Source organism: Galeopterus variegatus, unplaced genomic scaffold (genome assembly GCF_000696425.1).
Source record: "Galeopterus variegatus unplaced genomic scaffold, G_variegatus-3.0.2 Scaffold8932, whole genome shotgun sequence".
Classification (NCBI taxonomy): Eukaryota; Metazoa; Chordata; class Mammalia; order Dermoptera; family Cynocephalidae; genus Galeopterus; species Galeopterus variegatus.
Window position 1 is genome coordinate 46,727 of NW_007735043.1, and position 16,237 is coordinate 62,963.

The window sequence follows — 16,237 nt, forward strand, 5'->3', positions numbered from 1 at the left end:
TTATGAGTTCCTTTTTTTTTTTTTTTTTTAAATGGGAAAGTCCCATAAGGCGGGAGTCACCATTTAGAGTACCTTTGGGTGGCACCATCGTAAGTGGTCCTCCATGAGCCTATTACAATAAAAGCTTATAATAAACAAATCTATCCAATCTCAGTTAGTTTTGACCACAAGAGACAAAATTTCTATAAACTTTTAATAAGTTTCTTCTAACTATATCCCTTTAGTTGTTTCCATAACATTTTCTATTCTTTTAACTTGAAATAACCTTTAAATAACCTTTAAACTAGACAAATTTTTTCTTTAATGAAAACCACACTACATCTTTATGCTCTTTTTATAAGCTTCTTTACCAAAAAGTACATCCTACTTTCCTCACATCCTACTTTTCTTAAACACTTGTATATTGAATTGTTTTTCCTATAGCTAGCAGTTTTAATTATGTATATTAACTATAATTTTAATGTTTAGTAACCCTAATTTCCAGTGGTAAAAACCTAGGAAATAAATAATTTCTAACTGTATTATATCAATATTTGTAGATGAGAATCATTTCCTAATTTTTGCAAAGACGTACGTTCTAAATATATTTAATTTGTTAAATATCACATAAAAACAAAATGTCAGAGTATATAAACTTAAACTTATGTATAATAAATAATATTTCAGTATTTTAACTTACTTAGAAATGACTAAAACATTCATGGCTACTTATTACTTAATTTACCATAACATGACTTTAATATTTCAAACTACAAAAAGAATTTTTGAAACAATGACAATTTCATTTATAAGCATTTAACCCCTTCATATCTGACTAATTTATTCATATGAAGCTAAACCTTTATCAACCAGTATTAATCAAGGCCATTGAGATATTGGCCATATGTTACACTCTCTTTGCCACCTCTCTCCCCTGGGTGATGGAGACAGATTTCAAAAGTTGTGCTGATTTTGGAAGTCAATCTTTTTGACTACTAGAAGGAGAGTTTGTCCCAAAGTTACAGCTGCGCAGCCATATTCTGTGTAATATAACAGTAGATAAATTAAGTATGGTCATCCATTGTGGAGAAGCAGAACTACCTGTGATAATTTTATGAAAAGGTGCCATATCTCTCACTGGGAAGTCTGATCCCCGGTAGGAGGAGGTGGTAGGTGCCAGGTTAACAGGGAGAATGGAGCACGTCCACTTCCATTTTCCTCTTCTGAGACGGTGGGTTCCAGTGCTAAACACACACAGTGACCCTCACTGGCTTGGAGCATGCATACTTTTATTTCCTCTTTTAAGTTGTTAACTTCACTTTCTCCTTTAAAGGTGTGAGATCTTTCAGTTATTTTAATCACTTGAATTAAATCTTCAGTTGGATATTTTTGCTCCATCATAATATCAAATATCAAAATCAACACCAGGCTAATTTTCCATCAAAATGCGTTTATAGTACCTTGTAAAATAGATAATTTTGAGATAGATCTTACAAGCTGCACAAATCTGGAAGCATATTTATATTTCCTCTAGTTCTTTTCTGGTAAATTTTCAAACCTGTACCTACTGATGATGTCAGAAGGTGGGTGCTCTCTATCAACAAGAGAAAACTTCTCCCATCATTTGGGTAATGCACAAGACCGTAATCATGTTTTCATCAATGTGTACTGAAGAGCGTATTTAGATGTTTCATGCACAGCTCCTCAGAATGATGTGTGTTCACTGCTGTCCTTCTGGTTTTCAGTCTGATTGATTTTAACCTGTGAATAGTTAAAGGAGATACAATGCTTCATAGTGTACATTTCTGGTACTCCAATGGTGACTTCACTTTTCAAGTTTTGCTTTATTCAGGAAACAATGGTGACATTTTATAATCTGCCAGCGCTACTTTATTTAATGTGTTCCTGACTGGGTCAATGTTGAAAGGTGGCCTCTCAATGAGTAATGTATAAAGCATACAGCCTGTGGACCAAGCATTATATTCAAGAGCATGTGTTTTTTGCAATTTCTAGGAAAATGCAATTAGGAGTTCCACATAGAGTACAGTGCTGTTTATATGGCATTTTCAAATGAATTGATGGCCCCGAATTGGTGACATCAATGTTCACATTATGCATAAGAGGGGAGAAACTGTGAATTCCCACTGTACAATTATAATGAAGATACCCATTCTTGTGATGATCTGGTGTATGAAGTGTCCAGCTTCACTTCCTGAGAAGACTTTCATCCTGTTCTTTAGACACCTGTTTCTTTCTCTATTATGGTACATTTTTAATACCAGGTACACATACTTGCTATCTTCAAAATAGTTATGAAGCTCCAAGGTAGAAGGATATTCCACTTGGCCATGTACTTCCACCTCATGTTGGACTCTACCATTAAAGCTTTCTTATCAATCATTTTGACAGAAACTTCCAAACCAGTGTGAATGGACTTAGCTCTGTAGACACCAGCAAATGATTCCTTGTGGAGCAGATTTCCAACTTGGAAACACTCCATCTTCTTTCTGATGAAGGTTACCATATTTCCAGGCATCCATTAAGCTCAGTTCCCTAGGCTTCAGCTTCTATTGCAAAGATAGAGCCTCCTAAAGGTCTCCAGGGTACCTTCCAAGGTCAGAGACATGCCTCAAAGCTTCCACTTTGAAAAGCCTGGGCCACTCCTCCACACAGCAGTGATGGGAACAGAAGTAGGTCTTCTTACCACCTCACCTCCACTGATCTCTTATTACTACAGCACAATAGAAAGTCATGTGTGAATTGAAAATTTTGGAGGGACTTACGCAATCAAGTATCCAATACTTTGATAGCAAAAGGTCAAAAGGAACAGAGTTCTCTTATGAGAGAATTTTTTCCTACAGAGAAGGTTGTACTGTACAGTGGTTTAAAACATTCTGGAGTCAGATTTCCTGGGTTCCTTCTTTTGCTTTGTCATGGCTGTGTGGCTTTTGAAGACACTGAACTCCATCAGGTATCAATTTCCTTATAGGAAAAAGTAGCTAGAAGTAGTACCTATCTCATAGTTTCATTGTAATGATTAAGTGAATTAATATATGTGTAACTTTTAGAATAGTAACAGGCATATGGAAGAATTAAGCATTAACTATAATTATTAATTTATAGTTTAGGAAAGTTGCTCTACCAGAAGATTTTATATATTAGGTGATTCCGATGCCCCCTGACAGAATTCATATTTTTTTAATATTTACTTCCTGAATTGTATAAGGTTAGGTCGACAAGAAAACTTATATGTTTGCTTGTGTATCTAATACTAGAAATTCAGGTGAAAAATTTCAAGTAAGCTGCAACGATCGGTTCAACTTTAAAGGTAAGTATCTAAGTTACGTCCTGTAAACAAACTGTCCTCATCTTTCCAAGAAGAATGGATCATCTCCTATTCTGTGCCTCTAGCACACACACGTTGTATTATTACTTTAACAATTAGAAAGGCAATTGCCCAACAGAAATACAGTCTGAAGTCTTGTCCTTGAGAGATGATTGAGATTAGGAAAAAAAGTGCTTTGCTAACTTTTAAGCATTAAGCGCTGGAAGAGTGCCTATGCAAAGGCGAGTTGTGCGGCTGTGTGTTAAGGAGGCCCCTCTCTAGAAGGGTTCCTGCAGATACTGCGTGCACTTCTTCTCAATATTTGGAGCCAAACTACCTGGGTTTATACCCTAGCTCTGCCTCTCATTATGTTCTTGGACACATTTCTTGATCTCTTGGTATCTCAATTTCCTCATTTGTAAAATAATAGTACCTGCTTCATAGTGATACTTTGAAGATTAAATGAGTTAAGCTATAAAGATCACATGGAGCAGCAATTGTCAAAGCAAGCTCAAAGTAAGAGTTTGCTAGATTGCCTGAGGTGCTGAAGATGGGATTCATGCCTTGTGTGGACCATTGTCTAAGACTTGGCAAGAACCTTAGAAACCATAGTAACCATCAAGTGCATGTTTATATGACAAATTTTTAGCCTGTAAGAACTTTTAACTTTTCAATTGTTTATTGTGACACAAAAAACTTCTATGGAAATAAGTAGATTTCTATTTCTAGCTCATGGCTGACCAATGACAGCCACATGACTATGCACTGACTCCTGCTTAAAGGATGTAAGGAGCTCGGAGTGGTGAGCCTTGAGCTACCTCATCTTTGTGAGCCCAACTGTATTAGCTTGCTTCTGTTGCTTATAACAAAAACCTGGAACTGCGTCATTTAGATTTATTGCTCACAGTTTCTGAGGCAGGAAAGTCCAGAGCAGAGCAGAGACTAACCTCCTCATTCACTCTTTTTAAAGCCCTCAGAACCATGCCCATAACCACCATTTCTAATCCATTTACCATGGCATGGTCCTGTAATCTAATCACCTCTTTAAGGCCCTACCTTTCAATTACCATAATAGGATTTCCCATCCTCAGCAGTTAACAGTAGGGGTCAAGGAGATTGGGGGGGCGGTGGCATCCAGTCTACAGCACCAGCTCTGTCATCTCTACAATAAAGAGTTTGGCTCAGATGACTTTTAAGTTCTTTTCAAGCCCTAACTTTCTAGAATTCTATTATTTAATAAATTCATGCCAGAGTGTGAGTGCCCAATAACCTCAGCCTCCCAAGAGAAATTGATTTCAAAGGTGATCTCTTCTTGTTAGCTTAGATTGATTTATTCGTACAGTCATTCATTCTTTTATATATTCATTTAGCTGATATTTACGAAGTATCCACTGAGAACTGGGAATGCCTGGGTCTGGTACACAATACAGAGTGTTCCTGGCATCACAAAGCTTATTGTGTAATGAGAATACAGACAAGCAAACAGGTAATTATAAAAAAGAATGATACTGACATAGGGAAAGTACAGGTATCTGTTAGCCCTGCAGAAGGGTTACCAGTGGGAGTAGGTCTCATCTGGAGGAATATATAATCACAGTTACACATGAAACAAGATTTATTATATCTTACATACATTTTTATTTATTGAATTTCATCATTATATTCCAATTATGAAATATAGATCACACTACTTCTAATATTATTTTGCATACTTATCTTTTATTAGTTATCTTTTGTTGTAAGGAATGCACAGATATAAGAAAAAATTTATTTTAAAAACTCATAGTGTATTATTAAGACATTGCATATTATTAATTCAAGGGTCTTATATAATGAGCCAGAATATATGCAGATGTGTCTTTGTTTTGATAAAATGCACCCTTGCTTGGGTTCCATTAACCTTCCTTCAAAAGGGATTTCTCAGTTGCACTTCTTACACTCTTTAGGAAATTCATGATATCGGTGCCTCCAGTTCCCTTGTTTTCCAGTTCTGATGGCTCTTCAGAGGCTTCATTTTTCCCGGACTGCTGGCGTGCAGGGATCACAATGTACTTGGCTACTATTTGCAAGTGGTAGTTCCTCAGGGAGACCAGAGCTCTCACACACTCATCATAAGCTTCCTTCAGGCTGGCATCACTGTTGGACAGGACAAACTCGCGGACAGAAGGACCTGCCTCTAATGAGTGAAGAAAGTCCTGGTGAGCTGGTGGCATGTATGTTCTCATTTCCTGGAGGAACTTGGCAGCAGATTCTATAGGAACAAGAGCAAGATTTAGTGACAGGGAGGCTAAAGCATCCCCCAATCCAGAGTGAAGTCAGAGAGGGTGGGGGTCATCAACCAACACCTCTGCAGGAGGCTCTGGGGCTAAGACCATCCTATTTGAGGCCAAACAGTGGTTAGTCTTGCTACTAACAGTGGTGATTCTTGTAAAATATTGTTAATTCTGAAAACCAGATGGGCTAACTCATTCTTTCATAATAAAGATTTTTGTTTGTGCTTTATCAGTTTTTTTTTTGCTGTATTTGCTCCTTCCTGGAAGCCAGTGGTATAGACAGGGTATATGTATTGACAGATCATGGCACTGAGTCTAAGAGATCATTTTTAATTAAGGAAAAGTCATATTGTTATCCAGCCCAACACTTTATTCTTTGTTACATAAAAGTTTAAGAAAACAGAGAAAAGAAAAAGAACTTCTCCCAGAGCTTCTTCCTCTCCTAAGCACCTGGGAGAAAAGTAATGAATGTGCCACATCGTCATACTCTGACACAAGCGTTGACGGGCTCTCCAGGCGCTGGATCGTTAACCTTGTCACTAAGGTGTCCACCTCCCTATTCTCTACTCACAGCCCTGTCTCATTGGCAGGTGACTTCCTCTTTCTGAATCTGATCATACACCTTCAGAGCATGTGATACTAGCTGCACCAGTCAATCAAGCTTTACATACGAGTGATGAACTTGGTTTTGAGTATTGGCTCTGCTGCTTTCTAGCTGGTTAAACAAGCAGTTAGTTTCTGCTTCTACATCTGTGACATGGAATGATGGTATGGAAGTCCCTACTGCGTTGATTCTCCTAAGAGTGCCATATAAGCCTAGAGATGTTGGTGGGAAGGCGCTTCTTGGATATCAAAACACTAATGTATCAACCTAAGAGATGATCATTGCCTCTCACTCTCCACTCACCTCCACCAGCACTCTGCTGGATACCCAGCAGGACATCAAAGCATTGAAAGATGCTGCTTTGGGCTGCACTGCCCCCTGCGAACTTCTTTGGGGTATCCCAGACCCCCTCATACAGCAGACCCTCTGGCAGCTGGGAGTTGCCTTTCCAGCTAGGCCGGAGAGAAAAGAAACATTTTTCTTTGGATTAATTGCCAATTTTCAGATATAAAATCTTGCACTAGAGGTGAAGAGAAGGTGACAAAAAGTAGATGTCACAATTCTTCTTGCCACCCCTTCTGTGAGAATAATGACATAATTCAAAGCAAATTTGGCATAAATTTTCCAGGAATGGAATCTTACCTTTGCCTTTGCATTAACACAGATCACTCCAATCTTTTTATTTTATTTTATTTTATTTTGGTGGCTGGGTGGTACAGGGATTGGATCCTGGACCTTGATGTTATCAGCACCACACTCTAACCAACTTAGCTAAGCCGCCAGCCCTCCAATCTTTAAAAATGACTAGCTTTCCTGTGTTCTTCCAGGGCATCCCTGGACAAGTAATAGCAGAGAAAACAGTTTATTCTTTCTCTACAACATGTGTCTTAGGATATAAATTGTTACATAAACCTAATGGATAGTACAGACCATCAAGGGGAATTTGATGTGTTTTTTATGTTAATTGAGAGAAAACAAACTCAAGCATAAGACTACATACCCAGACAAATAAATACGAAGAACACCGAAAAATAGTTTTGGGTCCACGTGTTCTGTAAAAAGATGGAATGTGTTTAATTAGGCAGCATCAGAGGTACACAGGGAAATCAAGGTGCTGTGAATAAGTGGTAATGGATCTCAGCACGGGCTGCAGGAAAGGCATTAGGTCAGTCTGTACTGAGCAGTGCCGCTGCAGACAAGCCCACCCTCTCCTGTGCACCCCCCAGAGGAGACCCACTGGTCACCTGTGTCCACTGAATGGTGTCTACTACTGGGCTGCTATTCAGCTCCTGTTGAGAAGCCACCTACCCACCCACCTACCATGCACCATCAGGAGGCCAAACCGTCAACATTTCTTTAGGACTGCCTTATGTGCTTACTGACATAACAGACAAATTGTTTACATAAAGAAAGAAACAAACAAACAAACAAAAAAGGAAACAAAAAACCCAGCAGCCCTGGGACTCCCTTCCTAGAGCTTCCTATCACATTTGATCGGAAGACCTAACTCCTTGCCCAGGACCAATCAGTAGTAACTCAAAGCCCAGTGGAAAACAGCCACATATTTGTTAAGTGTGTCCAGTAGGGCAGATTTCCTTTTGCAAATCATTGCTTATGCACATTTTGGGTTTTTGTGGTTTTTCAGCTTTTAATTTTGCAACAACTTTTGAGCTCGTCGGCTTTTCTGTGTTGTTTGTTTAATGTATGAAAAAGCAGCAGTAGCAAAGAATGCTTCTCAAGCAGAAGCTAAGTTTCTCAGAACTTAAACTGCCTTCACATTTAGCAAGCTTCTCCATGGTTTTTAGAGGGAGGCAAGAGAGCTCTTTAGAGTCAAATAGACCCAGTTTGGGATTGTGTAAGATTACTGTCTGTCTAATCTTAAATCGTTTATTTTATCTCTCTGAATTTAGATTCCCTTATCTGTAAAATGGAGATAATAAAACCTACCGCATGGGAAGTGTAATGATTGAGTGAAATAAAATACTTGAGGTGGAAAACACACTAAGTGACACCTGGTTTTTCTTCCCTTTTCCCGACAACTGCGATGTAGACCTCAGACAATCAGAAACATTAGACTGTCAGTCTAGAAGGTTATACAGGCTATAATACTTGCCATGAATTTGGTAAAATACTTCACGGGCTTTGTACAGACAAGAAGCTATATCGAGCAGTGCCTTTCGCAGAGTATCCAGGTCCTGATGTTGAATGGCACTGAGTATAATGGGGATTACCTTAAAAAAAAAAAAAAAGACAGACACTTAAGATTCCCTAGCAGTAAACATAGAATAAAATTCTCCCAAACCTTAATCCCTAAATTAAATTTGGGACTTTACGCTTCTTTCCTGGGGTGAGCACCCTATTTGGCTAGTTTCCTTCTACTAATTTTTTATAAGCTTGGCTTTGTCTTTATTCCTTTAATATTTAATTTAGAGATGTTTATATAGTTTTTAATGTATATGTTTCCATTTCTATTTCTACTAGTCAAAACAACTGGATTTACATGGCTATGTCTTAAAGTTCCATTGCCAAATTGCATTGAAAATTTTTATTTTTAAAAGGGATTTCAAATTTGACTCTAAATATATTGCACTCAGATTTTATTTTAGGTGATACAGATCATCTCTTATTCCCAGTTAAATGATCTAATGCTGTATTTAGTCAGGATAAAGTTAATTCCTGCTTAATACAGGTCAGATACTAAGTGATTGCTCTGCTTATGTGAATTGACATACAAATTTTCAAGTGTAGATGGACGTACTTTGATCGCAGAAGCTGCTGCTAATTCCACCAATAGAGAAACCAGGAAGAATCCTTTACCACAGTCCCCACCAGGAAAGTAGAACAAAATGTCCATGTTCCTAAGAAGAGCAGTCAAGGAAGGCAAGGCATTTAGCAAAAATAATGGTATGTTTGTAGAATACCTTACAGTTTTCAAGCATTTCTATTTATCCTATTTTATTTTCAAAATAAATTTTTGAGCAAGTTATGGCAGATCTCACTACCTTAATTACATAGTTAAGAAAGTTAGAACTCAGCTGTTAGATGCATTGTCATGTAATTAATAGTACATACATAGGTTAAGCTAGGACTGAAATTTTATTCTGGGACTTGGAACTAGAAACTCCAAAACTAGTTCTGTTTCTATTACCCCATTAACTTTTTACATATATATCTCCTTTTTACATATATACATTACCATAGATTTATACTCAGCATTTATAGAGATATCTGTGATGCAGAGTTTTGAGTCTTTTAAAAAAAATTAATATATTCTTACTCATGCTTTTATCTGTGAATCTGATTTAATTTCTCAGTGGTTTATTTACTTTATGAAGGAAATGACCAAGAAATTCAAATAATTGGTTAGACCACATTTTTCTACTGAAGTTTTGGCATTGCTGCAAACGTGGTTTCGGCATTTATATCTGTGAATTTTGTGGTGGTTAAATTCACAGTTTCTGAAGCTGGAGAACCTTTGCAACTTATTTGCTCTGTGACCTTGGGCAAGAAATATCATCTATCTCTGCCTCAATGTTCTCATCTGTAAAATGGGACTGATTTTATCATCCTCCTGTTTAAAAACCTTCCAGTTTCTCATTTAAGATACTTTTTTTAAACTATCATATCCAACGAAGTCTTACTTTACCTTTTAAGAAAATATATTTCTTCATCGTTTTTTCATACTGTTACTTTCACTATTCAACATTTGTCAGGGGCATTAGCCATCTTTCAGCTTTGATAACACACCAAGTTTTTGTCACTTCAAGGCCTTCACACTTGCTGGTTCCTCCACTGTTAACGCTCTCATCTTTTCTTCTACTCTTTCTTCTACTTTTTTTTTAGGGCTCAACTTAAATAATTTGCTTCAGTGATTCCACCCTTCACCCCTTTTACTTGGTTAGCGCTCCCAGTATTTTATCTTCTTACCCCTTCTCTTAGTCATATGGCAATGTATTTCACTAATTTTCATAAATCTCCTTCCTTCTCTATTAGTCTAGCTTCACCAGAGCAGGCTTATACCTATAATATTTAGTTCAGTTTCCCCAGCTCTTAGCCTACGTTTAGTACATAGGTCAAAAGCAGTAAGGATTGGATCAAAAAGAACAGGTTTCTTTAGGATTTCTTATTGACACTAATAACTAGTTCTGGCTACAGAGGTTATTAAATCACAGATACACAGATGTATGTGCATTTTCTATTTATGCATATTAATTATATCTATATGTATGCATGTAGTACTTTTGTATCTATCCATAGCTATAACATCAAGTAGATAAAGTCATATCACAGTCACAGATATAATTAAGGACTGGGATTATTTGCTCTTTAAAAAATTACTTAAAAGTATTTGGCCTGAATTAATTGATCATTTAAAGAAGGCTTTTGGGGTATATTGATAAGCCTACATTCACTTTGGATAGCAAATATTCTTTCCATAAAATAAAAATCAAATACTTACTCATAAGTCATGGACCTACGAAAGCAGCCATGAAGCAATGGGCCAATTCAAAAAGAGAGAAACAAAATTAAAAATCAAGTTGTTTTGCATTATTGTTATTACACTGAATACTACTGACCTATCAGACAGAGGTAAGACACAGGTAAAAAAGAAAATTATGTTTTTTGTATTTCTCATACAGGTATTGCCAACATTTAACTAATAAGTGAAATAAAAAATTAAATATGCAAGAAATACATGTGGGTAGTCAGAACTAGCTGTTACTAATAAGCACTTTCTGGATGAAATCCTTCCATTTTGTGGTATTCTTGTGTGCAGAATACTCCTCTATATGGGTACAGACCCATGGGGCATTTGATTTGCTTGTCCCTTATTGTGGCAGGCCCCAAAACTAAATGGGTAGCAGAGGCCTAGACTCTGAGCTGCCTGCCCCGAGAGCCCAGACATCACTGACTCTACTGCTGAAGATGTGTTACGTCTTCAATGAAACTGGCTACTTAAAAATTACATGTGTAGGATCTCAAAAATTTATTAATCAAAGGAAGCCAGACACAAAACAATACGTGCTCCATGATTTGTTGACATGAAACCCAATAACAAAACAAGTTAATTTTTGATAAGACAATGGAGAATATATGTGCCTGAGGCAGGGAATGCAATTGAATGGAATTTTCTGAAGTGATGGAAATATTCTGCTTTTTGCCTAGGGTGGTAGTTACATGCATAGGTACAATAGTCAAATTCAAACTGAATGCTTAGTCCTGAGGCAGGGAATGCAATTGAATGGAATTTTCTGAGGTGATGGAAATATTCTGTATTTTGCCTAGGGTGGTAGTTACATGCATAGGTACAATAGTCAAATTCAAACTGAATGCTTAGGGTTTGTGCATTTTAGTGTATGTGAACTATGCACCTCTCTCTCATGTATGTACAGTACATTTCTAGTTACAGGTGCAGCAATTTGAGAAACCATGCTCAACAACAGAGAAGCAGATGTGCTGCCAAAAATTAAATCAATAAAAAACCACCTTTTGGTTTAAATAGCATGCACTCCTTCAATTTTTGTTATAATAACAGTTTACATACCCTCTGGGATCCTTCTTCTTCCAATTAGCCAAGACACAGTCTGCATAAACCAGAATAGGAGGCAGTCCTAGCTTCTCAGAGAGTTTGCAGTAAGGAACAGCAATGTTGCTTGGCAAGACCTAGTAACAACACATTGTTTAGCTTCAACCATCGAAATGTCTTACCTTTTCTTCTGCCTCCTGGCTACCAAAATATGAGCTGTTCTGTATAATGGCACTGTGAAAACAAACGGATGTAATTTTTTCTCTTTCTCATTTCATAACTTAAATTATTAAATGTTTATATTTTGGATTTGGGTTGATAGAGAGGAAAAAGGGAGCAAGAGGAGCAAAGGCTGCCTCTTTGTCTTTCTGATGGCCTTGGGAGTTAGTCTTCATTCATTCATCCATCTGTCCCGTGAATATCTGTAAGCAATTTTTCTATGCAAGATACCACATTATCCACCAGCAATAAAAAGATAAAATCAATTGTCTCAAAGATGCTTAATATCTTTGTAATCAACACTTTTGGATAGGATGCATACTAGAAGTGTAGACAGATTGCTGCTCTCACAACACAGTGCAGAAAGAAACTCTCTCCTGGATGATGTTTTTGAAGAAAGCTTCACCATACAGCGACATTACGCTCGGCCTCTAAGACATACTGGCGCTGGAGGGGGATCTCCTTTCCCTTTGCTTTGCATTTCCACGTGGAAATACATCAAGTGGGATGATGCGCTTGGCTCAGCTCAGCTCTTTCACTCACCCTTCCTCAGAGGTGGCACAGAAGCTCTGCCCCTTTTTCTCCCAACTCTTCTTCTCCTGAGCCTGCTACTCGCAGAATTCTGCTGTGTTCAGCCACATACGTTGCCTGCCCCCACAGGGCGATGCTGCAGTGGTCCAGCCCTGCCTGAGCTACATGGGAAGTCAGCCTGATTCTGGGGTGCACTTTTAGCTAGCCGCAGGACATGTTCCCCAACAGACCACGTTCTGTTTTAGTCATAAAGTTGAACGTTTATTCTTTATCTGCCTCACTTTATCTATCTGTCTTTTGGCTTAGAATTGGATGGTCCTATGTAGGAATTAGGTGATCATTATCATTAGCCGTCTTTGGCTGGAATATGCGGATCTAACCAGGGCTGTGTGGCCAGTCTGGGGTACTGGGTGGTAGAACTTCGATGGTAACGATGGCATGATGACAAAGCCCACTCCACAGTTTTGTGAAAACCATGGGAGTTACAACTCAGGTGCCTTGAGATTAGCTTAGTAGGCCTGGCAGAGATCCAGGCGTGAGAACAGAAGCACTGGCCATCAAATTACACCCGTGCGTGTGCTTCCCTTTGCAGGACTCGTGCTTCTGGGACCAAAACCTTCTGGTTGGCGAATTATTTAGGCATGTTTCAAAAGGAAATAAATTTTGCCCCTCTCTGATTTAGAGAAAAGATCAAAGGAGACCAAAGAGGAAAAAGTTTTATTCAATAATTAATTTGAAATGACCTCAGAAAAAGAAAGTAAACGTTCAAACGCATCTTAATCTACTGTAGACATTCTCGCAGCTGCTTAGAAACTCAGATTCTAACTTCTTGTCCATTCTCAAGGAAAATGCGCCTTACGTTGATATGGTTTTTTTGTTCATTTATTTTCTTTTTCCTATAATTTCCTCACTTAATGTTTTTTAATATATATATATATATTGCTACCTTCTAAGATCCTCTTCAGAATGATGGAGTATACAAAACTCAGAAAAATTTAAAAAATACATTTACATCTTTTCTTTCATAATTCTGATCTCCAGTCTGATAAATTTATTATTTTTTCAATTAGGCTATGTATATTCTGGTCTCCACGTTTTTTGATAGTGTCCTTTCTTTTTCCGTTCCTCTCTTTTGCATTTCTTGATTATACTGACTACTATTTAAAACCTCTGAGCACCCAGCATATGGTGCCTGTCATTACTAATACTTCTACGTGTACATGTACATATAAATCTACTAGCTTAGTAAGTATGTTTGTATACTAAGCTAGATTAAATTTGTAGCAAATCTAATGAGACTTTGCACTTAGCTAGATTTTAAGTTAGGTTGTAAAACTAGAACTAGTCTTAAAACTTTTTGCATCATCCCAGAATCTAGACGTGGCAGTTTGATGACTAGAAGGAAGTGTAAGGTGTTCCCGTGGTTACACAGAGCAACTTCTCCACATATCAGGAGATGACTCGTCGCACAAGTGGACTGCATGTGCTGCTCTGTCTTCAAGCAGGTGTGGGAAGAAATAGCTAGATTATTACCTTTCACCAATTACCTTTGTCAAAAAGAAAAGTTTTCACTAAGTATCAGAAGCTGCCTCTGAAATCTATTTTATCCTTTTGGGATTTACAAGTTAGGTATTGCAGTCTGTATGAGTTTTATGTAATTAGGATTGCCAAATAAAATACAGGATGTCAAATAAATGTGCATAATATGTAACACATATAATAAAAAAGTACTGTTTATCTGAAATTCAAATTTAACTGGGTCTGCTGTGTTTTTCCTCGCTTATTCTGGCCTCCCTCCCTACATGGAGAAGGAAGACAGCGACTTTAGGTGCAGTACTGAGGAGCTAAAGGGCAAAGGTGCACAATTGGCACACGTTATTTGACCTCCTCCATTCTTCTATCCCTCACTGATCCCTAGGAAGAGGTTACTAAAAACCTCTTTTAATTAGATTTAGAGCGAAATTGTTATCAAGCTTAATTTATAGTGGCTATTTAAAGTATCATAATTGATACTTTTATATAAAAATAAGAATAACACATAAATAACACATAAATACACATATAAGATGACATTATTGTTAAATTAAGGTTATCTCATGTTGATAAGATTAGAGTAAAACCAATATATTCTCCTCTGTTGACAGATGTAAGATAGCCTTTTAGCATTATAAATATTAATAAACTATGCATACCTTCCAAACATCTTAAATAGAGAACACTGGTTCATATTTAAAGATATTCATTGCAGTGTTATTTATAATAGTGAAATATTAAATACAAGTAAAGTATTTATTGATACAGGACTTAGTAAGTAAACTAAAGTTCAGAAACTCAATGAAAATTGCAGTCATTTCAAATGACTAGTGTGATTGTATAGTGACTAAAAAATGCTTACAATATAATTTAAGTTAAAGAAGCAGGATATATAGGTATATGCACATGATAGATCAACTGTTATATAAGTAAAAGACTGAAAACATAATAATGATAACAGTTGACATGTTAAGTCAGTGAATGATTGTTCTCTCTTTTCCATTTTTCCCATTACCCAAACTTTGCAAAGTGCAGTTATAATACATTTAGAAATGTCTTATGCTAAACGTAAATTGGATGTACATCTCTCATGCAGCATCAGAAGTATCAGAAAATCTCCAAACCTTACGGACATCTCCATCACCTCGACCCCACACGTATGCCATGGTGATGTACCCCAGAACCAGGTGTGCAAGGCGCTGCACCTTGTGCCCCTGGAGGTCATCAACGCTGAGCATCGGTAACTGAGAACAGATGGAGAGATTGACTCAAATCAGCCTGGTGATGTTTTAGGCTTCAAAACAAAGTTCAAAATGTCACGTTAAGAAGCTGTAAAATATATGTTCTCCCTCATACGTGGAAACTTTAAAAAGCTGGTCTCATAGAAGCAGAGAGTAGAACAGTGGTTATTAGAGAATGCTGGTGGGGGGAGAGGCTGGTCGGTGGGTACAGAACAGCGGACAGACAGGAAGAATGTCATTAGTGTTCTGTAGTAATGTGGGGAGACTACAGCTAAAAACTAACTGCTGTGTGTCTTCGAATGGCTACTCAAGACGATGCTGAATTCTCCTAACACAGAGAAGTGACAGATGTTTGAGGTGAAGGATATACTAAGCACCCTGATAGGATCATTGCACACGGTATGAATATACTCAATTATCACATTGTACTCCAAAAATAAATAAAACTATCACAGATCAATTAACAAAAATAAATTTTAAATAGAGGAAAGAAGGGAGTGAAATAGAATAGTGGTATCAAAGGCAGGGAAAGGGAGTGGGGAAAGGGGCCAGGGAAAGGCTGGTAGATGGTACAAAGTTACAAAGTGACAGGTACAAAGGAAGAATAAGTTCTGATGCTCTAGGGTGACAATAGCTAATAATATTGTATCGTGTATTTCAAGATATCCAGAAAAGAGGATCTTGAATGTTATAACTGCAAAGAAATGATAAATGTTTAGGTGACAGATATGCTAACTATTCTGATTAGATCATTACATAATATATGCATTATTGAAACAATGAACTGTACCCCATAAACATGTACAAATAAAATTTTAAAAATAAATTTAAATTTAAAAACAGTTTTAAAAGAAGCTACATGAAAAGAAGACAAATGTAATACATATTTCAAACCTTTTCAACTTCTGCCCGAAGCTGGCCAATCTCAATCAGTTCCGGCAGATTTTTAGCAATGAAAATCCAGGCATCGTAATCATGAGGTAGTTCCTCCTTGAAAAAAAAAAA

At 37.3% G+C, this 16,237-nt stretch overlaps 1 protein-coding gene and 1 pseudogene across 1 annotated transcript in view; both read right to left on the minus strand.

Annotated features, from left to right (window-relative positions):
• Window positions 1-1,823: 1,823 nt before the first annotated feature.
• LOC103608868 lies at window positions 1,824-2,503 on the minus strand (annotated as a pseudogene).
• Window positions 2,504-5,086: 2,583 nt separating this feature from the next.
• The window catches only part of IDO1 (indoleamine 2,3-dioxygenase 1), a 15,776-nt gene continuing 4,625 nt past the window's right edge, over window positions 5,087-16,237 (minus strand). Inside the window, exons 2-10 of the mRNA XM_008593266.1 lie at window positions 16,127-16,222; window positions 15,116-15,235; window positions 11,727-11,845; window positions 10,641-10,655; window positions 8,940-9,039; window positions 8,295-8,412; window positions 7,182-7,233; window positions 6,485-6,633; window positions 5,087-5,555 (exon numbers count right to left, since the gene is read on the minus strand). Coding sequence (XP_008591488.1) covers window positions 5,200-5,555; window positions 6,485-6,633; window positions 7,182-7,233; window positions 8,295-8,412; window positions 8,940-9,039; window positions 10,641-10,655; window positions 11,727-11,845; window positions 15,116-15,235; window positions 16,127-16,222 — 1,125 coding nt within the window. The 3' untranslated portion in view covers window positions 5,087-5,199. The remainder of the gene's footprint in view (window positions 5,556-6,484; window positions 6,634-7,181; window positions 7,234-8,294; window positions 8,413-8,939; window positions 9,040-10,640; window positions 10,656-11,726; window positions 11,846-15,115; window positions 15,236-16,126; window positions 16,223-16,237) is intronic.